This window comes from Hirundo rustica, chromosome 8, assembly GCF_015227805.2.
Source record: "Hirundo rustica isolate bHirRus1 chromosome 8, bHirRus1.pri.v3, whole genome shotgun sequence".
Taxonomy (NCBI): Eukaryota; Metazoa; Chordata; class Aves; order Passeriformes; family Hirundinidae; genus Hirundo; species Hirundo rustica.
In genome coordinates, this window is record NC_053457.1 from 22,706,729 (window position 1) to 22,734,523 (window position 27,795).

The 27,795-nt window shown below is 45.2% G+C and overlaps 1 protein-coding gene across 1 annotated transcript in view; it reads left to right on the plus strand.

Annotated features, from left to right (window-relative positions):
- Positions 1-27,795, plus strand: part of FBXW4 (F-box and WD repeat domain containing 4) — a 59,120-nt gene that overhangs the window by 17,039 nt on the left and 14,286 nt on the right. The window contains exon 5 of the mRNA XM_040072024.2: positions 1,060-1,154. Within this exon, the coding sequence (XP_039927958.1) occupies positions 1,060-1,154 (95 nt within the window). The remainder of the gene's footprint in view (positions 1-1,059; positions 1,155-27,795) is intronic.

Below are 27,795 nucleotides of genomic sequence, written 5' to 3' on the forward strand. Positions count from 1 at the left end.
AGACTCTTGGAGGGTGGAAGGGAATCCCTACCAACCTTTTAAAGGGGCTCTAAGTGTCTAAGCTATTGAGGGCTCTGCTGAGTGTTGATTAGGACTAAGCCCTGAAGAGCTGCTAATGTACATTCCTGTGTGATAGGCAGCAGATAGTGTGCTCTGAGCAATATTTTTAACCTGTAGGAGATAGGGATGCCTTACAGGAGTTAAGCTTTTCTGCTGCTTTTGCTGACACTAGGTGCTAAATTCCCTGCTGACAAGAATAGCCTGCAATCCTGGGCATTATCAACAAACAAACAAATAGGGCACTCCGTGCTTTGAAGTCTTGAAGCAAAACATTGGGGGTTGGTTACAGACAGCTGGGGGGGCCTTGGGTCCTGTGGGCCAGGAATGATGGCAAGGTGGAGAAAATGCGGGCCACTGGCAGAGGCCCCAGCAAGAATTTTGGGGCCTTTATTAGGGCCCAGAAACAAAGGGGTGAACTGGTGGAGGGAGATGTGCATGTTTGCACTGTTGGGGGAGGGAAGGAATTCTCTCATACTGTCAGTGAGCAAGGGCAGCCAATTTGAAAACAGCCTGGGGTACACTTGAAACTTGGTCTTAATCGGGATCTTATAAAAGAAGATTATTTTACAGGCTGGCAAATTATTAACTTTGTAGTTAATATTAATGGAAAATTTTCAGGGATGCTTCTAAGACATTCCACACTGTTCAAGAGAACGGATTTGAACAAATCCTAGTTGTCATTTATTTAACTACAGAAGATGAGGATTTTGTGTTGAGAGCTGCCCTTAGAGAGCAAGTGGTGATGGGAGTGCTCTCTCTTTTACCAGTGAGGTGGAAAGACATATTTATGAGCTGATTCTTTGTGTGACTTCAAGTGCTTGTTTCTGCCAGCAACTGAAGGCTCTGCTCCCCCAAAATAAGTAATTGGAATTCAGGGAGAGGGTCACCGGGAAAGTAAGCATCGCAGTTTGGGCAGCTCTTCAGACACAACATTAGCAGCATGCATCCTTCCTTCTGCAATTTTGGGTGATGTGGCATAACATGCATCTCTCTCTTTAGGTTTGGTCCCTGTCCACGGGCAGAGTTGGTCAGTGTCTACATACAGTGCAGACAGAGGATCGAGTGTGGTCCATTGCTATCAGCCCATTATTAAGGTAACAGATCTCTTTATTCCCAGTTTTCAGCAGAGAGAAGTAAAGGAGTTGGATAGGCTGTGTGCCCACAAATCTTTCTGAGGCACCAGTGTGACAGTTCAGGGACTTGATTTGTGTGGAGGCTGATCAGGTGCTTGTGCCTGCAGCAGGAGCTCAGGGAAGAGCATGTGGTCTTTATTTCCTGTACCAGTGGAGTGATCCCCTCATAAAGAGGCTGTGAAAGTGGCCCTGGGTTCTTCTTAGTGCCTCATGTGGGACCTGTTCGTTCTTTCTTGACGAAGGAACACTGACTTGCTGATTAGAAATAGTGAGCTGGATCCTCTTGAGATTTTCTGTGCTGGAAAGATGCCAACTTGTATTCTCATTCTCTGGCAGAAGAGATGCTGAGCAAAAAGGTCCCTTCGTGAGAGCTGCATGCAGTGGTTAGAACTCAGTTTTTTTGAGTATGTTGAACTGGCAAAGATGGAGTTCAGGGATGTGGTTTTCCAGCCTCTGTTGCCTGTATCTCTGTGCTTCTAGTGCAGGCATGATGCTACAAGTGCAGCTTCAGCATGGGAGACAAGTGCAACACATGTAAGTGTCTCCCAGGGTGTTCTTTGAAGTGCTGCTGTTCTGGAGGAAGTGAAAACCTGAGAAACTCTCACTGTTAAAATCTTACACAAACCAGCAATGATCTGGCTCTTTAGTTCCCTGTTAAACTGGTCTGCATCCAAGAGAGTTTCTTCCTCAGCATACCTCAAGGAGGAGGGGAGGTACAGCTGCTGTTGCTGATCACGTGATGTCTGCAACAACTGAATTTTAGGCTTGTGTAAAACCAAAATGCTGTCCACAACTGCTGTCCTTGTTAGATTTCCAAGTTTGTTTTGCAATCAGCAGAAACTTAGTGGTACAGAACTAATGGCTTTATCAGGGAAATGACACTCCAGGCTTGCTATGATTTTGCTGTTACCTTGTTCTTTTGCTCCAAGTGTTTGAGACAGTTAGTGTTTTTGAAGAAGTGCCACGTGCATTAGTGCCACTGCAAGATGTAAGATAGAAGCCGTTTGCTGTCTTCTGTGCTGCAAGGGTCCCTTTCCTGGCAGACAGGCTCTGGCTCGGACACTGTGGCTGGTTAGAGGCCAGTGGCATTCTGCTTCCTGCTCCTAAGTGATGACCTAGTGGCGTGGCCTCTTGTCAGGGCAGTGTTCCTCTCCTTGGTGTGCATGCTTGTGCACACTGTCTGTCACAATATTTACCCTCAGTCTCCCCACCCACCCTGCAGGGTGATAAATTGGAGGTGGTGGGCTTCAGTTGTGCACTCTCATTTTTTTATGAGACTGTGGACTGTACCAGCCTCTCCCACCAGCCCACCCTTCTTCACCCCCCCTTACCCCTCCATATTTTAGGGAGGGGGTGTGGAGAATTAGAGCCAATTAGCCACGTCATTAATTCTTCAATTTGACGGCTGATATAGCAGGGCCTGAAACACGCTGCTGACCTCGTATAATGGGAACCCTGCTCCTTAACATATTGACGATGGGAGAAGTTAATTAAAATTCCACAGAGAGAAGGTGTCGGCTAACCTATAAACCTGTCGCTTCTCAGAACAAATCGCAGCCATCCTAGAAGAGAGAGAGGATCAGAGCAGGAGGGCATGTGGTGGGGGTGGGCCAGGGCAAGGGGCAGGGGAGATGAATTTTTCACTAACAGGTTTTATTACTTGCTGTCTAATGAGGGTGAGTATCAAAAAGATAATATCTGGTTTCTAGGAAAGTCTGCTTTGGGGAGCTCTGTGGTGTCTGCTTTATTTGCAAGAGCCCACATTTCACCCATATGCAATCCCTGTGCACTTTTGTGTCTACAGCTTTTCCTCCCTCGCAGTCCCCATCCTTCTAGCCAGAGCTTGGATACATTTGTTCCCCAGTGAGGCTGAACATGGCCTATAACCTCCACTTCCTCCTAAACATTTAACATGACCTTCTGATTCTCCCTTCTCAGTTGTGCTGATGTAAACTGACATCTCCTCCGTAAGGACAGGTAGTTCTACTGGTGTAGAACTGCTGGAGAATCAGGCTCCAACCACCTAAGTATTTTGGCCCATTGCTGCTAAGAAATGGCAGCTGTCTCTGCTGTGGATGCACAGAGCTCAAAGCAGTTGTGTGCAATGGGGTAGGAGTAAGGAAAGCTCCTCCAACTCCAGCCATTCAAAATTGCTTCGGAGAGGCTGTAGTTTCCTGACTTGGAAGTTTGCCAGGACTAAGACTCTCTAGAGTAGTCACCGTGATATTCTTACTGAACTTCAGCTGTTCATGGGCTGAAACTTTTTGTCTTTTCAGTGATATCTTCCTCTGTGTGAAGCCTCTTACAAAGTATCCCATGTGTTCCTGACCCACAGCTGAGTTTTCTGCTGTGCCTGCTGTAGTCCTGCACTGCTGGACTGCTACTCTAGAGGACAGTGCCTGTACACTCAAGCTAAATGTTAGAGACTTGTGCTCTTAGAGCACAGGTCCTCTGGTTTCAGGCTTTTTTCCTTAGGTATTCTGCTTTAATTTGTCCATAGTATCCCTGTGGCACTACAGAGATCATCCTGTAGATGGGCAGACCTAGGGGGAGGAGGCTTCCTTGTTCTTTGCGTAATGGTGCTATTCTGGAGGTTTTTAGGGTCTGCAAACAGAATGATTCCTATAAGGGAGATTAAGTAAAAGAAAATGTATTAAAAGGATACCAAGAATATTGGATCATCTCTTCATACTGGGCAGGAGAAAACGGTGCTTAGTCCTTTATATAACCTTTTCAGCTGGGGAAGTGTCTTGACATCCATGTGTGGTGTTGGAGCTTCATTGCTTTGGGGATCCCTAACAGTGCCCTACAGGGTAATGGGGGTGGGAGGATGTTGTGTTTCTGGATTTTCAGCTAGTCTGCAACGTTATGCTGGTCAGTGTGCTTTGGATAGCAGGTCACAACATTGCATGTCACATAAGTGACTAGAGAAGATACTGAGTGTTCTTAAAGTAGGATGCTTAAAATAAGGGTACGTCAGCTTCCTTCAGCCACTGGTTCAATTGATCCCCAAAGCTGTCCTTCTCCATGGATTAGTGAAATGCTTAACTCTGCTACATACCCTAAACTATGTTTCTTAACTGCTCATAATCCTCTTCCCCCCCACAAAGTTCATTTGCCATTTGAACTCTGCACCACGCAGATGTTAAACTTTCATTTACTGGTGCTTACTGCAGTGACTTATGTGTCCTCAGGGACCAGGGCAAGCTTGAGTGCAGTGGACCGATTCAAATGTACAAAGTGAGGCAAACTCAGGAGTTTCTGGTAGGGCAGTGGCACCTTCATGCTTTGTGGCTCCCTGAGGTGGCAGTGGCCAGGGAAGAGAAGGGAGCAGTGTACGATGTAAACCGGAGGGGAAAGAAAAAGACTTTCATGTTAAGTTCATTATTAATCTTGGATCCAGATTTCTTTTTGCATTGAATTTAAAAAAATGCTCAGATCTAAGCTAACTTCTGCCAGGTCTGGCCACTGGTATTTGCTCTTTTCATTTTGAAATATTTAAATATTTATCATGAGTTGTACTCAAAGTGTGTCAGATTTTTGAAGCAAGCAAAGAGAAGACAGAGGCACACAAATGGTTTCCAATGTGCAACTGTAGATGAGCTGCAGGATGCCAGGTTTCAGCTGTAGATAGAGAGCTAGGAAACCCTAGGTACATTTTGGGGCAATCATAAAGTGCCTTACTGTGACAGAAACACAGTCTCTTCTTTTCTGACTGTGGCATCAGTCTGCTGCAATAGATGACTTCTCCTCATGGGTGTTGCCTTGGTGAAATGCAGGTTAATTGCAGAGAGAAGGAAAGTTTGTACTGAAGACTAGCTTAATCTAAAGGAAAAGAAGTACTTATATGAGCAGCTGAATTTGAAACGTCAGGCTGGCTCTCCTGTTTATGCAGTGTTGTAATTGAGACCCAATTCCTCTATTTGAACATGCTGATTTTCACCTAATTGCCTCTCCCATGGATTATTATGAGGAAGTAATATCTGAGGAGATGTCTGCTTCTACGGACAACCTCAGGCAAATTGTAAAACGTACCCCAAACTCATTGGGGAAAGGAAGGAAGAGAAAGGTTACAGACAGGCAACTTTGCTGAATGGGCCCCACTTCCATTGGGAGCGATCAAAATGATTAATCTTGAGGGCTTGTTTTTAATGGTTATATTGAAACTTCTTGTGAAAGTGTAACAATCTGATCTTGGGGATTGCCTTAGAGCAAAACAACCCACTTGAATCAGAGCAACTTTGCAGTGGTTTTAACTGTGCAATTGAAGCCCTAATGTGTAGAAGTTAAAATGTCGGATAATATTCCCTTGTCCTCATTTCTTAATTTGATTTTATCAGCAGATTTCCCCTACTGTATATCAAGATGAGCTGTTGGCTGTAGTGTGCTCTGCTTTGACCTAGCTTTGTGCAGTTAACCTCTGTGAGTCTGCTAGGACTTGGGAGAAGTAACTGAGTTTTGTTCAGGTTTGTGCATTGCCAGCAAAACAGCCGGCAGCAGTAGTCCTTGGGGATCTTTGTAGAGCCTGGTTGGTTTGAATAATTGAGAGGGGACTCTGACCTGCAGCTGTTTCTTAAGCAGGGCAGGAAGAACCTTCTCAACTGTGAGATCCCAGAGTGGACATGCAGAATTAGTGGTGGCATTAACTGCCATCTTTTACTGACCTCAGAGGGTGATCTGGATGTGGGTTTCTAGGTACATGCAATAGTCATAACTGGCTTGGTGCTCTTTCATCCTAAAGCTGAAGAGCAGGAAATGAGTATCAGTTTCTGCCCTCTGGAGCTAAAATGACACCTGTGTCTTATGCATTTGCCCTGACTGTTCCCTTGATGTTGGGAGGAAGAAGACTTTGTTTTACCTTCTTTAATTGTCTGAAAATAACTCTATTTGGTCTTCTTCAGGTGGGTGAACACATGAACATGCATGTCCCTTTTCCCTCTCCTCTAGAAACAAACATGCAAGCATTTCTATAGATTGAGAAACTGCAGCTCACCTTTCTTCACTTCAGTGTCTTTCTTTTGCCCTCTAAAGTTCACGTGATTGATGACTTCCTCCCTCTTTGTCACTTCTGGCCAATACTCTTATCTATATATTTTCTGTGACTGTGTGAATTGCCTCGCTAGTGGTAGCGGGCAGGTGAGCAGGTTTTGGGAGGCAGTAGCTGACTGAGTTGGAACGCAGACATCTGTTTCTAATCATGTTGAGCTGTGTTGCATATTGAATTTTTTTTTTTCCTCCCCCTGCAGTTTTTTATCATTTTTCCTTTTGCTTGAAGGGAAAGTCTGTCTCAGAAAGCTTGGAGGAAGCATCTTTCTTGTGCTGCATAGTTTGCGCAGGAGAATCCATGACTGTTTAATCGATGTGACAGAAGAAATTTAGTTGAGGGGGCTGGCAACCTTATGGTTTGAGGTTTCCATTTCCAGTTTGTGATTGTTTTCTCTTTGCTTTTTAAGTTCGCAGGGGGAGAAGGTAACTTCACCAGACCTTGGCTGCTGTTTACCTTTGCTCGGTTGTGCAGTGTGCCTTTGTTTTTCCACCTTTGATCAGTGTCCTGCCAACAGATAATTTAGCAATTGCATCCTAGGGTGGAAGTGTGGAGTTAATGTTAAAATTAGGGGTTTTTTTCCTTTCCTTACTTCTGTGGCTGATGGAGCAGAGAAGAGGAGAGGGGAGGTGAAGGGGGCCATAAATTCTAGACCTGGTGATTCTGTTCCTTGTAGAGAAATGAAAGCCTCTGATGTCTCTTCAGCACTTTCATTAACATTTAAATTAAGGGTTTGTTTTTCAGTCGGCTTCAGTCGACTTCAGGCCCTTTCATAGTCTGACACATGGAGGCCGTTCTCCCTTTCCTTTTCTCTCTCTCTTTTTCCAGCTTGCATATCAGTGTACAATAGTAATCACTGTTTTATTATTTTTTTCTGATCTCTCAGGAGGGCAGCGACCTGACAAGCTGTACCAGAGGTTCAAAGAGAAACAGAAATGGAGTGCAAAGGTAGATGAGCAGGAGAATGCCAGGTTTCACTCCTACAATTAGAGTGGTGTCTGTTCCCTCCCCACCTTTCAAATGACTGCTTTTGGGGGCGGGAAGGGACACAGAGGGCTGGACCTTTCTTGCACTGTGAGAGCCCCAGGTGCAGATGCCTCTAACCAGGCTCAGCTTCTTCCAGTGTTACTCCTCCCAGATGCGGTGGATGTGTCACTGAGAGGGATGCAAGCTCATGCCCTGAGGTGGGAAGTGAAGCTGTAGTGTCCTAAGATAGCAGCCTGGCCCTTCTAAAGGAGTGTTGATTCACTCTCAGGACGGCAGGAGACTGGTCCTCAGCCTGCCATTGGCATTTGAAAGGAGGGTGATAGTGGAGGATATTGCCCTGAAGTAAAGGCAATATCTGTCTTTTGTGCTGCAGCGCTTAAGTAATGTCTGCTCTGAGCACTGCAGCTTGCAGTGTCTGAAGTGTCAGTTTGGATCTTGGCTTACAATGACCTAAACAAGACCATGCCTTTCCACAGTTAAGCAGTTTTTGGTATAAGAGCAGTTGGTTCAACATCAAGAAGAAAAAGCTGTTTTCCAACTGCTTCAACAGTTTTATAAAAGCCAAGGAACAAAGGCACAGTTTTAGGAATATCAATGACTGGCAGTGGAGAAGCAATGTAGTAGGATTTGTGTAAAGACATGAGTCTTTGTCCCAGAGCTCTTTTGGAATCTTCCACTTCTCGTCTCTTACCCAGCTGGTCACCACTGGTAGACTGTTACCTTCTGCAGGCTCTCTGACAGGAATTGGGGGGCTCCAGTAGCACTGTACTAGTATCTTTTAGCTAGAAGACAGTGGAAAATGAGCCAACACATGAACAGTGTTTAACATAAAGAAACTTACAGCTTGGTTGCTGTGACTGTTCCACTTTTATGACTTCACTATATTACCACCCCAAATTTGTTTTCCTTTCGCTAAGACCTTCAACCAGGTGGCCTTTGAAGAATGCCGACAGGTTGAGAGCAGCAAGCTGGCATGGGGTCAGGAGGGGTATTCCCTGAATGACAGTAGATATGGTGCATAAAGGAATGTGCCAAAAATTTCTGTTTCTTCAAGACTGATCATAAGTGTGCCAGTGATGGCTTTGACTTACACCATGTGGCTTTTCTGGAGTACCTAATTCAAAGTCATGCACTTGCAGAAGCATCCTATATATGCTGAATAATGTTCCTGTTATGGAGTTTGGATTTTTTTCTTTCCTTTTTGTGTGAACTATCACAGATTGTAGTCTGTCATTTCTTGTTCACTTGTCAGGTTGAAGTATTGCGTATGACCATTCCGAGTGTATGGTGATGACTCAGTGAGTGATGCAGAACAACCTTTCAGAAGCAGTTGATCTTGTTCATATTCCTTGTGCTCTGAAGCTGTCTGGTGGGATGTGCTTCTCTGATCCCGTCTGACCCATGCTCTAATTATTTGTTGTCCATCTCATTGTTCTGGCACATGGCTCCTACCTCCTCTCTGTGAGATATTTCTGTATAATCCTAAAAACTGCCACCATCAACATCATCTTGGTATCTTCATCCTTTATCATGCAAGGGGGTACTCAGAATGTCTGCTCTGCATTGCTGGCATCTCTCCACTCTTCCAGGTGCTTCAGCTTTTGGAGACTTGGAATTCGCATCCACTGAGTTTTTCTTCTTCAGTATTCGTTTTTGTATGGTGCTGACCATGTTTAGTGAAACCTACAGCCCGCACAAACCAAAGATATCAGCAAGAGGAAAGAGAATGCTTAGTATTTGTCACACAGTGTCCTTGATTGTGGCTTCTGAGCCACCTCCAGTGTTGCCCAGTCTGTAACTTTTCAGTGAGAAATGCTTTTAATTTAAGCTCTCCTGAGGCTGCATGCCAGCACGGAGCTCTGCTTGGCTGCCCTAGTGGTACTTGGGGCAAGTGTGCTGTAGCACTAGCTGAGGTAACTCCTACTAATTCTCTGAGGAAGCTCCACTGTATTTATGGGTGGAGAGGACAGGAGGATGCTTGCTCTCCCACCTTCCCCCATGTTGTCGCAAAAGTTCTTGGTGCATCTTTGATTAGGTGTAGGTCAAAAGAATTTCCACATCGTGACCTTAATAACTGAGGTTGATTGGCAGGCAGTCTGCGGAGAGGGAGCAGCCTGTCCCTTTCATCTCCCTTGGTGCCGTGCTGGGACAATGGGCCAGCATATTTTCCTTGTTGTTCCTCATTTGAAAAGGGTCTGGTATCTCTACTAGGTACCTGTGACATGGGGGTCTTGATTGGGGTCTCATAAAGGGCCCTGTCACTGTGTCCAAAGGCCAGGAATACAAAGGCGGTCAGTGGGTGGGGGTCTCAGCTGACCACTGAAGAAGGGAGGGGAGGGTCCTGGAAGCAGTGGAGGGAGAAGCAACCCCTGATGGGAGACCTTAAAGGAGGGAGGGGGGGAGGAGGCGGCCCATTTTTGTCCCGAACTCATCAAGCACATCTGCAGAATTGTCCCAGCCGCTGCCTCCCAGTTTCAAAAGAAAATGATCGTTTGATAAACCGTCCTGATTCACCACTTTCTCACAAGGGAGGGAGACCCACCTTTGACCTCTATGATTTCACATTGGGCCCAGCTCCCCCCCATCCAATTGCTGGAGAAACTTTGAAATGCATCCCTTGTGCTCCCTTTCCTTCTCCCTCTTTCCCTTTACTTGCTCTTCCCCCTGCATTTTTTTTTTAGTCCCCCTCCTCCTCTTCCCACCACCCCCACCTTCCCCACTCTCCCGCTTTGTAAAAAAGCAGGCGTACTGCTTTGGAGTTTAGGCAAGTAATTAGTAAAATCTTTTCTGCAGCACAATAAAACCACAGCCCTTGGCCTGCATATTCCCACAATTTACATACTTGCAGGCATTCGAGAAAACAAGTGGTATTCCCAGTGCATCGTTGCCTATGAAAATCATTTGGAAGGCAGGGAGGGGAGGGTGCTGAGACCCACTCGCTCCTGCGAGCTATAGGAATGTGCATGAATATATTAAAATGTTTTCACACAATGCTTGTATTTTCCAGCGGGAAGAGGCATCTTCTGGATGAAAGGCAGCTGGCCCAGACACAGGCCTCTTCCAAACGTTCTTTCCCACTCAGGATTTGTTTGCATGGACCAGATAGAGAGGGGGCCTGGAAGGGGAGAAAGGGGCAAGGCTGCTATCTATGAAGAGTAAATCTTTGTGTGCTTCTTACCCACTCCCCATTTGTGGTCCCAGAAAGTCAAATTATGAGGGAATTGTGTCTGCAGAGGGAGGCAGGAAAGGAGATCATCAGGACTTCCTGCCAAAGCGTTTGGAGGCATTGCAAACGTAGAGAGGAAATAGTTTGTAATGGAGCATATAGTGCTGTGACCAATGGGATTCGGTGGCTGCAGCAGGAAATGACTGAGAGGGAGCTGACTATCTGGAGCAGTATTAGCAAAGTGCCTATTAACAACAGAAAACACTACTGCAGCACTTTTCCAGCTTCATCTTAACTGTCAAGAACCGGCTACTCAATGCTCAGTCTGGGCAGCGTGTCCAGCTGTTGTTCTATGTTTTCCAAGAGGGTGGTTGTTCCCAGGCTCTGCCACCAGTGGAACCCAGCAGTTTCCACTCCTTTTCAGTCAGGACCCACTTAGCTGCCTTTCCTCCGTAGAGGTTCTTTGGGCACTTTCAACTTACAGGATGTTGACAACAGGTGTGTGGTAAAACTTGTGCCTGAAGAGTGTAGATCTATATTTTCCTTTCTAACAGACAAGAACTGATGGAGAAAATTGAGGTGAGGGAGAGGCCGAATACAAGTAACGAATGGCTTGGCTTAGGAGCAGGGTTTGTATGTAGGGAAGACTGGGTTCAGCTCCAGGGTTACTGTTTTATTTGAGAGTATTGGGGCAGGCTGCAAAGAAGCTTTGCTTGGAGGTAGGATGGTGGCTGCATTTTTTTATTATTTTTGTTCAGTAATAGTCTTCTGATGACTAGAAAAGCCCTTTGAAATTTCTGTGGGAAGTGGTGTGGCATGAGCAAGGTCATCTGGGTGCCTTTTCCTATGTGGTGTGTACACAGCTCTTCTGAGTGGATAACCTGTCCAGAAGGGTTCTGCCCTGAGGATTTACATATCTGTCCAGCCACAACCATGGCAGCACAAATTTACGGGTGCCATGAAGAGCTACTCCAAGGCCCATGCTACCCAGCTGAAGTCTCTGCTCTCCTGAAGGAACTTTGAGAACAAAGGCTCCAGAACAAGGCATAAGCCATTTAGAGAGGAGTGGTAAAGCTTTATTGAGAATTTCTCCTCAGCTGAGCCAACTCTTCATGTCCTTTCTGACCAGACTCTCCCTGTGACAGAAGGAGAAAATGTATTCCCCAAGACCTACAAGGAGCTAAACCATTTAACATCTCAAAACCTTTTGCAAAAGAGTATTCTTGCATGGCAGCTGTTCCTAAAATGGATCTGCGGAAGTAGCAAAGCTCTGTAATGCCGTTGCTCCTGGCTGACCTGCACTGGCCATACTGGTGTTGGTCATGGTGCAAAGGTCTCTAACCTTTTGTTGGAAACAACCAACAACCCAACTTGCAAGAGGGCTTACTTCTTGTTTTTAATTATTGTCTTCCCAAGTCCCTGCTCCTCCCCTTCATCTTTCTGCATTTCTTAAAGAGGCAGTGGAGGGAAAAAAGCTTTGGTTTTTGTTTGGGAAGGGGGTTAGGAAGGGCGACATGGCCCCTGCAACCTCTCATAGGGGTGTCTTGTCAGGGCGCGGCATGGAGGGCACAAACAGATCATAACCTTTAAATGAAAATGTGATGGAGGGGAGAGATGAAAGCAGTGAAACAAATTAGATACATCTAGAGGGGGTGCTCAACTGGAGAAAATTAGCATTTCTTCCTAATTGGAGTGCAGGGCATTCCATTACAGGGTTTCATTACAAGGAGGGAAGCACTGGGCCTCTTTGGGGGATTCCCCCCTTCCCTCAGTTTTTCTAGAAGTAAAAAATATATTTGGGGGAGAACTGCGAATGTTAAATTTATCGGAGTGAAGGTTTCAGACTGCTGCAGGAGGAAGAACTATAGTAAAACACCAGTTCTTTATTTACTAAGATGAGAAAGCGATGATTATGTACACATGAAGGCAGTTGCTAGTCCTAGTTTTCCTGAAGGAAACTAAAAAGCATACAGAAACTAAAAAGCATACAGAAGGCTGCAGGTGATGGTAACTTTCTGATTCAAGTACTTGCTGAATAAAATTTCTATACTATCCAGAATGCACTAGTGTGTTTGAAACAAAGGTTGATTATGGTCAATTGAAGCCTGTTTTATAGTGCATATCAAGTCCATGCTGCACAAAACACTTGTTTAATGTGTGTGTGCCTAACTCAAGCTGTTGTATCCAACAGAAATTTGCATATATCCCTGGGAAGACAATGGCCAACTTCCAGCACACAATGTCTGGTGGCTGCTTTGGGGCTTGTGCACAGCTTTGTGGTCCAAATAGCTTGTGCCAACTTGAGGAACAGGCAGACATATATATGTTTTATATGTACATCTGTATGTGTAAATGGGGGCAAGGAATAACTTGAAGGGAATTTAAGGGACAAGGTTTTGCACTGCATTTCCTGGTTAGAAGTAGAGGGGGACTGTTTCTTTTTTCCAAGCATGGGCTGGATTATTTATCAGTCAGTGCTCTCAGGAAAGACTGGGGGAAAGAGGAGAAGGGGGAGGAAGAAGAAAAGAAAAGCATACTTTCTTCAGGTGTGTGGTATGCAATGTATGTTGCTCTTCCAGTCTACAGTTACAAACCTTTCTGTTCCACCTCAGGAGAGGGAATACATGAGCATATCAATATGGATTGTAGGAAACTGCTGAAGGAAGGATTCTGTTTGCAGAGAAGGAGGATCCTGGCAGAGGGCAAGATGTTTGCAGCAGCATTGCCTTCATCCTGGGCAGGCTCTATCATCCATGTGTACAGGATGAGGATGCAGAATTTAGAGAAGTCATAAATGTAAATCTCTGACTTGTCACTTGCTGCTGAATTTCAGCATTTTGACACAGAGCATAGCACTGTCCAGAGGAGTATCTTCAAGCTTAGAGAAAATATTGATAAAAATGAAAGCATGAATCAGAGATGGGCTTCTCCTATATTAGGTCTGGCACACATCAGGATGACAATGTCTCCCGTTGCAACATTCTCCTTGTCACTTCAGTCCTCACAGAAGATGCTTGGCAGACTGCTTAAAATAAGGCAAGACAGGAACAGACCAAAGAGGCTGAAATTTGGAGAGGAGCAAATGGGTAACAGAAGATAGTCATCCTTGAAGGGAAACCAGTTCCTCTGAAGAACAGTAATTTCTCCTTAATGTGTGCATCTGGGTTGAATGCTGATACACTTTCAAATGAAACCTGCCAGAGTGCCTCTTGCTTGTTGCTAAGCTTCAGTTTCCTTGGCTTGCTGGTATCCTAAATCTCTGTTGTGGGTTGAATCAGACACTGCAAACATGGACAGAATTGTGTGGCTCTGTCTCTCTCCTTGGCTCCATTGCCTGTGGTTTCTTTTCAGAGCAGCATGAGACTGCTGCAGAGTGGAAGGTCTGTTCTTTCTGTGCAGTGTTGGCTGTATTGTGTTCTGTGGTTCATTATCTAGGATTTGTCACGTCTTCTCTACCTTCCCTCCCAATTGTGTGAAACACAACCGCTGCAACCAGTTTCTTGCTCTTAGAGATGTTGTGGGTTCATGATGCTCCATACACCACCCCTACATGTGTGATGTACTCTTACTGCTTTGTAGGCATCCTGATACTTAGCAGGTGCAAGGCTAATTTGGGACCAGGTATTAAAGCCAGCTTTTAATGTGCATTGCCCCGTCTAATTAGTAAATTCTTCTTCTCTCTCCTCTGAGATTGAAGCACATATTCCTTTAAGTCTAACCGTCCATCAAAGAGGACTTGAATGAGGCCCTGCTATGGTTGGTAGACACAGGCAGCTAATGACAAGAGAGAGCCCATTTCCTTTGCAAAGAGAGACCTGTACCAAGGTGATTTATAGTCCCAGAGATTTATTAGTGTGGGGGCTGAAGAGAGTCTTGCAAGCTGGAACCCAACAGCTTAGGCTTTTTTCAGGGGAAAAAGTAATCTGTGTGTGTACCTCTTTCCCACTCCTGAAAGATGTGGACTCATCAGAAGCAGCAATTGCAAACTAAGCTGGGCCAAGCAGCAACTATTACTATTGCTGTGCTTGGTCTCTTCCTCCTGGTGCAGCTGTGTTGAGCTGTACACTGTGCTTTGTTCAGTGACCTGCTTTGGCTGTTTAGGCTGATTTAATGAGGGTCAAGGATGAAGCAGGACTGTCTGATTGAAGAGTTTCTCACTTGCATCTGATTTTCTGTCTTGGCTTGGAGAATGTTTTTGTTTTCTGTATACTTGCCCTGGATTTTCTCCTCTTTGACAGTGGAGAAGCAAGGGAGCCTGCTTCAGGTATTAGAAAAGCAGTAATGTTTCTCTAACACCTGCCTTCTGATGGTCTCAGAGCAGTCTGGGAACATGGATGGTGTGCAGACCACTTCAGGTGAGTTTGGAGCCTGACAAAGCAAAGACTTCATGCTCCTGGTACATGGTGGAAAATATGAGGTACTTTAGTAGTATTGTGTGCAGGTAAGCATTGCTGTTGGCACTGTGCAATATCTCTGCTTCCCCAACTGGTTTGTGAGACTCTCATGGTCTTGATATCTGTGCTGGCTCTTCAGCTCTCTCAGTAGAGCCAGTGATACTGTTCCCTACTAATTTTAGGAGTGATTTAGGCTGGTTGAAGCCTCAAAACATGGGGCAATTAACCTGCCTCAGAAGGGGCAATGAACCAACAGGTTTTGAAGAGGAGATACACCAGAGAAACACTCCTCTGTACCAAAGAAATAGCTACATTCCTAGTTTGTGTCATGTTTTGGTGGTCTTTCTCCATACTTGCTCCCAAGTAAAACACTCTGCAGAAGTTAATGATATGCTGATATTTGGTTGCCTCCATTAGTCCTAGTAAAACCAGCCTGATATGAAGAGTAAGATGTTGGGGTTAAGTTTGAAAGTGGAACTGTTATTTACCAAATCCTACAACAGTAGTACCAGAGACATTTGAAATTACTAGGAGATTGTTTTAAAATGACTAAAAGAAAGTATTCCTTCACACAGTATGAACTCAGTGCTTCAGAAGGTTGTGGAGGTGGATGATACAGCAGTTTTGAAAGTGATTTTGTAAATTCCTGGACAGCAGGTTCATAATGGGGAACTAGGTGGGGATAAACGCTTTAAAATCCTTGATACAGCAATTGTTGATGCAAAGTGAATGACCACGGAAGGTTGCCAAGCTTACATGTTCTTCCTGAGAAGCATCTGCCAGTACCACTGGAGACCAAACACTGAGCTCTATGGGCCATGTCTTGACAAAAGTGGGCATTTCTCTTCTTCTTCTTCTGGCCAGCATACCTCTATCCCAGCATTTGGTGTTCAGCAGCGGTCAGTAGTAAATGTCTATGGAGAAGGTAAGAAACAAGGGCTAAAAGATCCTTTCTTGCCTATTCCTTCCCAGCTTCCATTGAGGAGAGATTAGGGTTTCCCTGGCTAGAGTTTTCGATGGCCTTGTGTGAAGCAGTAGCAAGCCACAACTTGCAGGTACTTGCTGGCCAGCTGTTACTTGGGGCAGAGTTCATATGGAGTGCAGTTCAGGCGTCCCTGAGCTGTGGTAAGCTCATCACTTCCTCCCAGTGCAGCCTTTGACTGGAGACCACAGAGATGCAGCCCAACATGAATTGATGGCCATGTAATTGGTTCTTGTGTATTCACATGATAAAGGATGAGTGACAGTTTTGACTGGGATACTCGTAACTGGCTACAGAATCAAATACTGATGCTTGAGTAATGTGCTCATTTCAGTGTAGGACGTGTGAGTGAGGTTGGTTTTGGCATTTCTTTGTGTGGGTGTTTGACTTACCAAGTAGAAATTGTTCTTTTAATGGCTGTGCTTTTGGATGTGACTTCCTATATTCTCAGAGCACATGGAAATAGAGCAAGCCATGGAAAGGAAAGGAGGAAACTGTGGTTTCACGCTGCTACCTGCAAAGCTGCCTATGCACTTAAAGCTTCTCGACTTCTGTTCCTTGAAGTGTTGGAGGACTGACTGCCAGCAGGTTGTCCTGCTTCACCTAGACAGCAGCTTACTGAGTGCTAGGAGGCAGTGTGGTACAAAAATATCCCTTTATCAGATATTTTTTGTCATCAAAGGGCAGTGTAGGTTAGGGGATCCTGTGTTCCATTGCAAACTTGAGATGTGTGCCTGAAAAGTCTTTTTCTCAGTCCTTTCCAATGCAATCCTTTCCCTCTTGTACCATTTTATGTGTATTATTCCCCCAATACACTGACATAAAGCATCATATTAAATTACTGCTCACCTTCTTGTCTTATCCTTTCCCTATCTCTATGCCATCTATTTTGTCTGATCACTTTCCCATCTTCATCTGGCTTATCTCAGTTATCAGTGAAATTTAATAATTCTTAGCCTGCCTTGCAGCCCAGCCAGAATACAGATACTGGAGGGGATAACCTGTGCTCTAAAACTGTGCCATATTGATGTCAGCATGGTTTGAACTCTGGCTTCTGCAAAACTTTTCCAGCAAATTTTTGGGTGGTTTGGGATCTATGTGGGAGGTGGCCACTATACATCTTTATGGCTTAGATGTGTATTATCTGTTAATGAAATCTTGTATGCCTTTCTCTGCATGCAAGGCTGGGGCTTCCTGGCCTGACTGAAAGGTTTGATTTCTCACTCTGGTGCTTGCTCACAAGCAAGCATGCCCTGAACCTGCAGATGGGGAGGAGGGGTTTTATTCAGGATCTTGGTTTCTTAGGGCTGAAGAGCTGACATGCTTCAAACACGTAGTATGAAAACCCTGAAGCAAATCATATTGCATAGAGTGGAGAACTGGGGAGGTGGAAGCTGCCCAGAGCTTTAAGGGCAAGTGGGTTAAGGTTGTTGCAAGCGTGTCCGTGTCAAGACTGGAATGATCAGAAGAGGAAAGCCCTAGGAGTCATTTCATGGCTGAGTTAAACGCAGATGAGGCTTTGCTTCCCTCCTCCATAGAACACCTGTGTCTCCATGCCTCAGTGTCCTGGCCCTCTCTGTGTGTAGCATGAGCTCCATATACATGCTTTTCCCTTTTCACCTTTTCTGGTCTTTAAATTCTTAAACCCCTCTGAGCATTATTTCCCTCTGATGAAGAACTCCTTTAGACTTAATTTGTAAATTGTTTGAATATCACAGGAAGATCAAGCACTCTGTTTTTGTGATTTGGCTTCTTTCCCCTAAAAGCATAAACAAGTACAGCTCCTGCCTCTGTATGGTGTCGAGAAAGAACTGTGCTAAGATAAGGAAAGTATATGTTTGTTGATAACTCTTCTTCCTCATCATCCTGATCACTTTTTTCAAAATTCTCCTAAATACAAGAGTTTGAATTTATTATATGTGTGTCTGTATGGCAAAAGGAAAAAGACAAAAATAATTTGTGGCTTGTGGCACCAAGAAAAGAGATTCCTTCCACCTCTACTTTTAAACTGAAACATTCTTGATTTTTACTTGTTCTGGCAGACCTGAAAGGATTCTCCCCTCCCCCTGACCTCACTGGCATGCATGGATTGCTGCTTATTGAAAAGTAATTTTCTGTCACAGATTCTAATGGAAAAGTTTATATAGAATGTCATTCTATATATATACATGCACTTTTAAAACAATACTTGTTAACTGAAAACTTTGCCAGTCACATCTGAAAAAATACTGGGATTGGTCTTGGCAGTCCTGAACCTTAAAAATAGGTGGTATTTTATAATAAAAGAGATTTTCTTCTTTTGCATCATGATTCTTTAAGCATTTTCTATATGTGAGCAAATATTTAGACTTTTGTCCAAAGCAGCGACAACTGGAATATTTACTTAAATCAAGTCTACATTTCCTCTTGTAGGGTGTGGGTTTATAAGAAGAAAAAGCCCTGGACCACATAAAGTTTGTGATAAAGTGTGAGCACAGATGACATTATATACCTTTTCCCACTGGTGCAGGGAATTTTTCTTTGCACAGTCTTGAAATTGGCCTGGTCAACATGGGTCTGCATTTATTCGTTCTTGGTGCCTGCTTCTCAGATGCTGGCATGGATTTCACAGCAAGCATACTTTGTCCAGACGTGTCAAAAGTTGCTTCTAAGGAGAAGTCTTGAGCATTGATGGGTCAAAGGCACAAAGTATCTGGCTGAACTCATCACTGTGACAAGTGCTTAATGCAGCTTCGTTGAGGCCGAAATAAATAGGATTGAAATTGAAAAATTGTCCTTTCAGTGAGAGTCTTTCATGAAATGTGACAGAAATAGATATGGCTTGAAAAGAAACCAGAATCATGGGGTTGAACCAGGCGTTTTGCTTCTCTAGTTTGCAGCCTGCTGCAGCATTGTGCCACAGTTGTATTATAGGCAGCTCAGAAATTAAAAGTCTGTGCCCTGGGGGTTGTGCTTCCTGCCTGCTCTCTTCCTACAATTGGAGTCCCTGAGGATCTCCTTTGCTTGTTGTCAGGATTGTTGTAATCGCATCATCTCCTAGGGCTTGCTCAGCACTCCTGTGTACCTGTCCTTTGATAACAGTGGCATCCTTTTACTTCCCTGCTTACCCCCTGGTCTTCATTGCACAATCAGGACCAAGCTTTTAGATGATGACAATTCTTGCTTTCTAGTAGGATATTGCAATCATAAGAGACACGAGGTGAGTTTTTTAAAACTGTGGTTTAACATTTAAAAGCAAACAAACAAAAAATCCCCAGACCCCATTGCACTGAAGCTGTGATGATTAATCCAGCTGAGCAGCAGCTTTAACTTGTCTACAAGACCTGACAAGTCAGGACAAGCTTTTCTATCCTGAAGGCAATGGTGATAATTCAAAAAAAGCATAGATGCTAACAAGTCCTGAGAATCAGCAGAGGCAGCATGCTACACACAGGGATGGCAGTTTCTGGCTTGTGGGACATCTGACATCAGTCTGATTTAACACAGGAGTGATACACTGGTGGCCAAGTTTTTTGAACCCACATGCAGCAGGTTTTCTGGTAGTTTTGCAAAATCAGTCTTGCAGCAGAAAGGGAGACAGAACGAGTGAGGTCCCACTATGAAAACCAGTTTTGGTTTGCTAATGGGAGATGTCTCAGCAAAAAGAAAACCTGGAGCCTTTGTTACTGTCTTCCTGGTTATGGCTGTTGCCTGACTTTTGGAGCAGATGTTAGAGGAGTTGACTTACTTTTCAATGATTTTTCTCAGCAATAAGAATTCTCACTCTGTCCTTGGCACAGTTCTTGCTATCCTATTTGGGACCTGCACTGTCCAGCTTATTCTCCCCGGAGTCTGTTGCCTTTCTAAATCTTAGTGTGAAGGTACTGGACTAGAAATCCTGTCCTGGGAGCATAGGCTACACCAGGCCTTCAAGAATCTGTCATGCATCGCACTCCTTCACATGCTTCTATTGTGCATCACTGGATCTCTTTTCACCTTTACCGCTATTTTGGCATCCTGCATTGCCCTGTTCCACAGGCTGGGGGAAGGATGCCGTGGGCTGACTCCCTCAGTGTGTGTCCCACCGCTGACCGTGCCCCAGCTATGCCAGGCAAACTGTCCTGCTCTCACCCCCCCTCTTGCTCGGCCCAGATTGGAGCCCCCGAGAGGTCTTTGTCGGCCTGTTGAGAGCAGCCCCTGTTCCTCCATTCCCACATGGCGCACCCTCCCCGGCAGCCCTCTCTGCATTCAGCACTTTGGGCTGAAAGAACCTTGGCTAATTACGCCAGGCTGAAAATTACCACTTTGCCGTGTTGTCCTGCTGCTGGGCCCATTTGTGTGGGGCCTGTAGTTAGAGGGAACAAAGTCCCCCCCGTGGAGCCAGGCAGGCCCCAAGTGTGAAGCTACAGGTACAAGCAAGAGGGGAATGAAGGGAATAATTACCAGCTTCTCCAGGTGAAAGCCCCGTTAAAACTTCAATAAGCCAATTAGGGGCCGGGGTGTGTGTGTGGGGAGAGTCTCCCCCACCTATAACTGATTCCCACCAGGCAATTAACAGAAATCATTTCACGGAGAGGAGGATAAGAAATGGCTCTTAGAAATTGTCTTAAGTTGGGGGGGCCTGAAACAGCACGACTGCTGCAATGGTCTTCATGTACTCCAACCTCCCTGCTCACTGTGTGGCCTGAAAATGTTGGTGGGGCTAGGAGGAGAGGGAGGAGGGAGGGAAAATGGCAAAGAAAAAGGAATCGCTGGAGCTTTACACCTGGGCAGGCTTTGAGAAAGTGAGGGCCGGAGTTCAGAGCTTCTTGTAAGGCTGTGTGTGGGCCCAGAGCACCGAGCTCAAGGGGACTGCTGGGTCTGGGGAAGTGGGCAAAGATCGAGCTCAGGGTGTCTTCCCCAAGGGGGGAGGATAATGGCACTGAGCAGAGTAGGGAGGGGAAACGTGATGGGTGTGAAGGCTGGAAGTGAGTGTGCAGGTTGGTGAGAGCTGAATGCCAGGCCCTCAGAGATCTGCCCAAGATGCATGATAGTCTCTAGGTACAAGTGGTGTCCAGTATCTAATACTGCATGTATGTATGCATGTATGTTATATAGGGATCATGTTTTTCTGCTGCTCTGTCAGCAGCTTCACCTGTTCCTTCCTTTCAATTAGTTTCAAAAATCCAGGGAATTTTCTCAAGATAGAGATTTTATTAAGTTATCTTGCAGCTCCCATGTACTGTATTGCAGATGGCATAAGCAGCAGTTGGAGGTAGAGCATGCTGTCTGGTGGGTACCTCACAGGACTCTTGCCCACTGGTGTTTGAAAGGCTCCTCTGGGGAGTAGAGCATAGGATGAAGTTGCTACAGATGGCTGAGATTTCTGTAGTGATGCTGGAAGGGAGAATGCACTGTGTGAGTAAAGAAGTTGAGACACCAGCTGCGGTTATTTCTTTGGTGGTCTACAACCAGCTGTGGTTGTATCTTTGAAAAAGAAACAAAAACTCCAAATAAACCTGCAACTCCTCAAAACACAAATGTAACCTTAGTAGCCACTTTCTTTGAATTTCTAATGTTACAGCTTCTGAACATTAAAAATGTTCTTTAAGATTTTGTTCTGGTTTGATAAGCTGATAAAACAGTGCTGTAGTGGTGTTTAACCACCTCGTCTGAAACTGACCCGGAAGTCCCTAGATTTCATATTTTTTCTTCTTTTTTTTCCCCCTTCTCTTTCTCCACAGAAAGCTCTCTGTGGTAGGAATAGAGAGCCCTGTCTCTCGCACAGCCCAGATTTTAGAAGTGATTTCTCATCTGAGGCATGTTTCTTTATTATTCAGCTTCTAAGATGTAACGCCAGTGATTGCCTGCAAAGAGAGCTCCACTCATGGAAAGGTCTGGTAGGCATGCACAGACAAATCGGTTTTGGCACAGGCTTTGATTTTTGGTACAAGTTATTCATAATGCCTGAATTATGAATTTATGTGCTGCAGGGCTGCTGAAGGGTCAGTGATCAAGATTGCGGGTGACTTGGGCACAGAGTATGGGGTGAAACTGCAGAGCAGTGAAGGCAAGATGGAGGTGTCTAGTTTGGATGCCTGCTAAACAGCTTGCTAGAGTAGGGGTGATCTGTCTACCACGCCAGGAATTGAGATTTTGGGGGTTTTAAAAGCTTTTTATGTTCGTCAGCCTGAGTGTCTCTGAAGTCTGGAGGAAGAGGCTAAGGAGGAAGGCTGGAGAGGTAAAGCTTCATGCCTCTGCCATGAGGCATGAAGTGAATTACCTGGGAGGTAATGACGTGAGCATTTCTTCTATCTCATGGGCTGGTGTTCTGCCTCAAATGCAACTTCGTGTTTCAACCCAGCATCTCTACAGTGCTCTTCAGTACAAAATGTAAATGCCTTCTTTCTGGGCATCACTTTTTAGTGGTCTACTTGAGGTAGCATATGAATGAGTTATTAGTTCATCTGTTCATGTATGTGTCACTGGTGCTCCTTGCAAGAGCTCAGCACTTCCTCTTGGAGCAGTAGTGGTTGTCAGCATTGCAGGCTTCATGGTCTCCTCTATGTATTTTGCTTTCTCTCTGTGCTGAGTCCATGGTGGGGTGTAGCAGAGCTCTTCTGTACCTTCCCTGTGTGACATTTATGAGGTATATCAGGAGCACAAATTAACTCTAAGTTGACTGGTGCCTTGGGGGATGCTATAGCATGCACAGGAGCTCAAAGAAGTAGCAGTAAACCTGCCAGAGCTTTCCAGTCTGTTTCTGAAACAAGCCTGGCTATTTGCCTTTCAGCTGCTGGATCTTTTCAGCAGGGTTATTCAACAAAGATGAGGCTGTGCTGCAGTGGGATTCTTCTGCTTGCTCAGGTGAGCTTCAGGTGCAACTGTCTTACCTGCTGATTTTAGCAGAATTTGTGGTTACAGAATGTTGACATATAACCCAGCTCTCTTAACTTCTGACATATGGAAGATGCTTGGTTCAATTCTCTGGTCATCCTGCGAGAAGTACAAAGTACAGCTAAAGGAACTGGTCTGGGACAGTGAAGGGGCAACACCAGCCCTGCATGACCACCCAGTCCTGGGTTTGTCCAGCATTGCCTGCATCTAGGGCAGGTGGGATTTCTTGCATGTTTGTGGTGCCTGCTTGCTCATAAAGAAGCAAGTGCTAAACTGACGCTGTGATGTTGGTTTTTTGTGGTTTTTTTTTTTTTTCTCCTTGCAAATTAAATGCCTTTAGGGAAAGAGCACTTGCTTCCCTGCGCTCTGTGTCTCTCTCCCTTTGTGTGTATCTGGTCTGTTGGAGAAGTGTCATGCCGGAGGTGGTGAAACTCCCTGTGCTGGGTTTCTGACCCCCTCATCTCCCCTTCACAATGTTGTTACTGTTGCATCTGCTCTTCAGCAGGGGCTCCATCAAGTTTGTGTGACCTTAGCACTGTATTCATGCTGGAGGAGTTACCTTCCATAATGATGTCAACTGATGAGGTTGGTGGGATGGTGGCGGCCACGATAAGACATGACATGTTCTAATGATTCGCCTTAGCGAGCTGCATGTGTGTGTTGGGGGGGCACAGAGGGGCTTGGAGAGGGGAGGTGGGGGCCCCACAGGTGCCGACAAAGACTTTGACCTTTGCTGCTATAATATCAGTGTTTCACAGGCAGGGCGGTTTGGTAACCCACTTTCAGCCCATCAAAAATTGATTTAATTGCAATTTTTTCCCCCAATTAGGAGCACTGGAGCTTAACTAATTGGAGTAATAGAGAGTAATAAGGCTCTGATAAAAAGCCTTCCTCTGCCTCCTTTGTATCTTGTGTCATCGCCTGTCAGAGGTCAGAGAGCTTGCATATTCTATTAGGCAGAGTTGCCTTCATTTGTACAAATTAGTTTACCCAACAGTAATTAAAATGCCAGTGCGGGTCGGGGAGAGCTGAATACAATTGATGGGCACGTTGGTGAAGGATTTGACAGCTCCGGTGGCCTCCCTTGCCAAAGCGTGTCAGTGCTGAATCAAAGGCTACACAAACCCACAGACCCGTGCGTTTAACCCGCGGCACCGTCGGCACCAACTGCTCTCTCTTCTCCTGTCTCCCTTTTGGACTGCTTTCTCTTCTCCTTCTTTTCTCATCTCACTTGAGTCTTTTTAAAATAGCTGTTTCCCATCTTTGAGTTGTCCTTTCTGTTGATCGCTTTCATAACGCTGCTACCAACCCCCCATCCTGTCTCCCTTGGTTCTCCCCCTTCTCTCCCCCCACCTTCTACATTCCCAGCTGCAGAACTCTGTCAAGTAATAACTTCTTTGTTTCCCAGTCCAGTGAGTCTCCATATATAATAGTTTCCAAAATGGAACAACGATGTCCAGTTCCAGGGGGCGGGGGAGCGCGCCAGGAGGAAGGAACAGGCTCTTGCACGTGTCAAGTAGATTCTGGATTTGAAATCCCTGAAGAACAAAATGGAACTAGAGAAGCAATCTGTTTACAGTACAGGGGAAGGGCACAAGCCTGGGGTACAGGGGAGGTGTAGTGAGAAGAGGTGGGAAAGGACCTGTTTTACCCAGGTTCCTTCAATGACTTTGCATTGCAAGATTCCCAGCTCTGGCAGGACTCACTCTGGAGGCTGGGTTGGTTGTGGGGTTCAATGTGTTGTTCAATATGACTTGTATTTCTGGAACTGAGACTTTTTCCAAGCCTCAGGGTAAACAGCATCTTTCCAAAAGGACTGATGGGCATCTACCTCTGTCCCTCTGGTCTGTTCACATCTGGCAATCATCTGTCCAGTATGGGCTAAAGAGGGATGTTACACGAGTCAAACTGTAGTTGGCACCTCGGTAGCAGCCATGGGATTATTGCAGCTGGAGCGTAGCCAGAGCACTACTGCTGTTGCCAGAAATGCCACAGGATCTTCAACAACCACAACTCAGTCAGATGGAGAGTTCTTGTGTTTCTTCCAACAGCACTGCCAGGATGTGTGTTCTCTTTCATTTCCTGGCCCAGCTTCTACTGGGGGATGATGTCTAATGAAATGACTCTTCTGCAATGTTGAGAAGGTCTGGCTTCTAGAGAAGCAGGCTCTTGGTTGTTTTCATTTTTTTTCTCTCTTGTTTATTCCTCTTCTCTCTGTCAGCAGGGAGTTTCAAATAAGAAAGAGGGCATCAAAGTATCAGATGGGTTGGAATATTTCTTGTGTTGGACCACAAAAATATGCTGTTTATAAAGTATGTGTGTCTCAGTTCTATGCAAAATTCTTGCCTTCCTGGTTTGTTTTTTGGCTTGGTTTTAGTTCCTAGGGGATCCCTGTGAAGACAACATGCCCTGTTATGGAAGCCCTACAATGGTGCTTTTTTCCCCCTTAGAAGGGCCTGTCAGAGAGAGCTTGTAGTCCTGGTAGCCAGCAGCTTTCAAAGGACAGAGGGAAGCTTAGTGAGGAAGGGGCTTTACATCTCCAATGTCATCTGGAGACCAGCCATAGCAGTTTTTATGGTGGATGTAGATGCATCTGATCAGTGTCAGTGTACATCAGTGTGTTGTACATACTTCAGGTAGGTGGGTCATGCCTGCATTAATATATTTAGGTTATCCTGTACTCCTCTCTTGCCAATCTAGTCTCTCCTCAGTCTGGCTGTTGAAAGCAGTGTGGGCCAAATGAATGACACTCTCTTAGCTAGTAACTCATCTTGAATTGTTTTTCTTGGGCAGCTGACAGAAATGGTTGTGAAAAAGCTGTGCTTCTCTAAGTTGGAGGGTTTTCTTACGTGTGCTCTGCGCTCTCTAAGAAAAAAGAGCCTTGTTGAAGATAGATTGAAAGAAGCAAGCCTGATAGAAGGCTTCAGCTCTGCTGAATGAAGCTTCAGAAGTTTTGGAGCTAAGCTTTACATGCTTTCCTCCAATCTGCATGTTGTTTTAGACATATGAAAGCTGAGTTATGTTGCTCTTTTGCCTGAAGCAAAACTGTCACCTCTGTGAGGTTCCCAGTTATGAGACACCTGAGGCTTCAAGGTGTGTGCCTGCAGATCAGACTCAAGGTGAGGAGCCCTGTATCATGCCTTGGAATCCAGACTTTAAGGTCAGTTCACTCCCAGCCTTGGAGAATTTCTCACTGGCACCGCTTCTTGTGCATGTCATCTTGTGAATGCTGCATTCTAATGCTGCAGTGAAGGTGGCCTGCTCTTGTGGGAGAAGTCTTATCTTTGCTTGCTAATGGGCTCAGGCTGTTAAAGATAAGGCCTGCAAACCTGATCCTGCTGAAGTATGAGACAAAATTCCTGTTGACTGAATGGAGTCAGCTTTACCCAGAAGAGACTTGTTTGTGGCCCTGAGGCCTGTATTTGATGCTGGAGAAAAATCTCTTTATCTAATGCTTTTCTCTCTCTCTCTCTCTCTCTCTCTTTATTTTTTTTTTTTTTTTTCTCTGAGGGGGTGAGGGGTAAGGACCAAGGAGGAAAAGCTGAAGTCCAGAATTGACAGCATGAGGGAGGATTAGACCTAGTTGTTCCTCCCACCTTTTTCTCCCTGTTGGTGTGCCTCCATGGTAATTTAGGCCTGTGGCAACCATCAAAGCCTTGTGCATACCTTCTGCACAAAGGGGTCTGTCTCCCACGTGAGAGTGTTCTCTGCTGGGACAGAGTCAGTTTGTCCCCCAAAAGAAAAATCTTAAGCACCCAATTGCCTGCTTGACTGACTCCCTGACTGCTATTATGTTTCTAACCACAGTAATTGACTTTAGTAGTTATTAATGGATTATGACTGGGGAGGGGGGACAAAACCCAACACGTAGCTTTGTAACAGAGGGACCTCCTGACCAAAGTGCTGCTTTCCAGACATGGGGCTTGACAGACAAGCTGTCCAAGTGGTGTTGTTTGCTTGTTTTCCTCTGAGATGGATGGCATTGGCAAAAGGGAAATGTTCCCTCCTGTCCTGGACTGTGGTGGAAGGAAGGCAGGCATTGAGCAGAAACCAAGTTTCCAAAGATGAAATGGTGCTCACTTTCTTCATTGATCCTGGTGGCTGCTGCACAGCAACAGGAATTGGATTTTCCGTAGACTCTCAGACTTTGGTCAGGGACTTACATGGAGAATAATGTGAGCACCCTGCAGTACCTGTAGGGACAGCCCAGTGCTACAGTTGCTTTGGCTGATTGCATGTGCACTGCCAATGAACCTGGAGTTTTGCATGTAGGGTGTCCTGGTTGGAGACACTTTGAAATAGCTCTAGTTTTACAGGCCTTTTCTAGCCCAAAAGGGCAGCTAAGGGTCACAGAACTTGTGGACACCTCCAGGTGCATAAGTTTAGGAGGAAGGATAGAGTCAGCTCAAAAGAGAGTCTTGGTAGCTGAAGCCCTTCCTAAGCTCTTGTAGCTCTTCAAAATGGTTTAATGTTACTGCTTGCCTCTTTTGCAGTGTTTTGTCAGTAATGCTTTGGCCTTATGGTTTGGAGAAACCAGTTACTCAGCTAAACCACAGAGACAGGAGTAGGAGTCCTGAGTTCTGCTCTTGCTTCCATCTGGTTCTTCCCTGGCTTTGATTGAGCCCGTGTCTACCACTTGGCTGCATTAGTGCTTCTCACAGAAGTCAAGGATGCTGCAAGAATCCGTTCCTGGTGCAGTAGAGGCTTGCAAACACGTTGACTTCCAAAGAAAGAATGCTGTAGAGGATCAAAGAAATGTTAAAAAACTGCTCTAACTGCTATTTTTACAGACATGACATTGTTTTCTTATTTTGCTTTCATCTTTCAGCTGCCAGTCCTGTGTCATACTGCAAAAATTCTTTAAGCAAAGTGTAGAGATGGCTTTTATTTAAAGCAGGTTCCATTTCCTGTGTTCATGCTATCTTTGTTGCATTTACTTAAATGTAGTTTGGGCATTTTATTCTTGGTAGCTGCAATAAATATGGCTTTGTGAGAGGTCATTTGTAACTTAGAAGTCCTTGTATGAGCTGCTTCCTCTTATTTGGACAGAGAATGGGAAATTGGCAAGAAACAAGCAGTGTGGTTTGGAGAACACAGCATGCATGTTCCTGATGCTTGATTTTAAGAATTTATTCTCTCTTATGAACTAGTATGAGGCCAGTGGGTATCAAGTG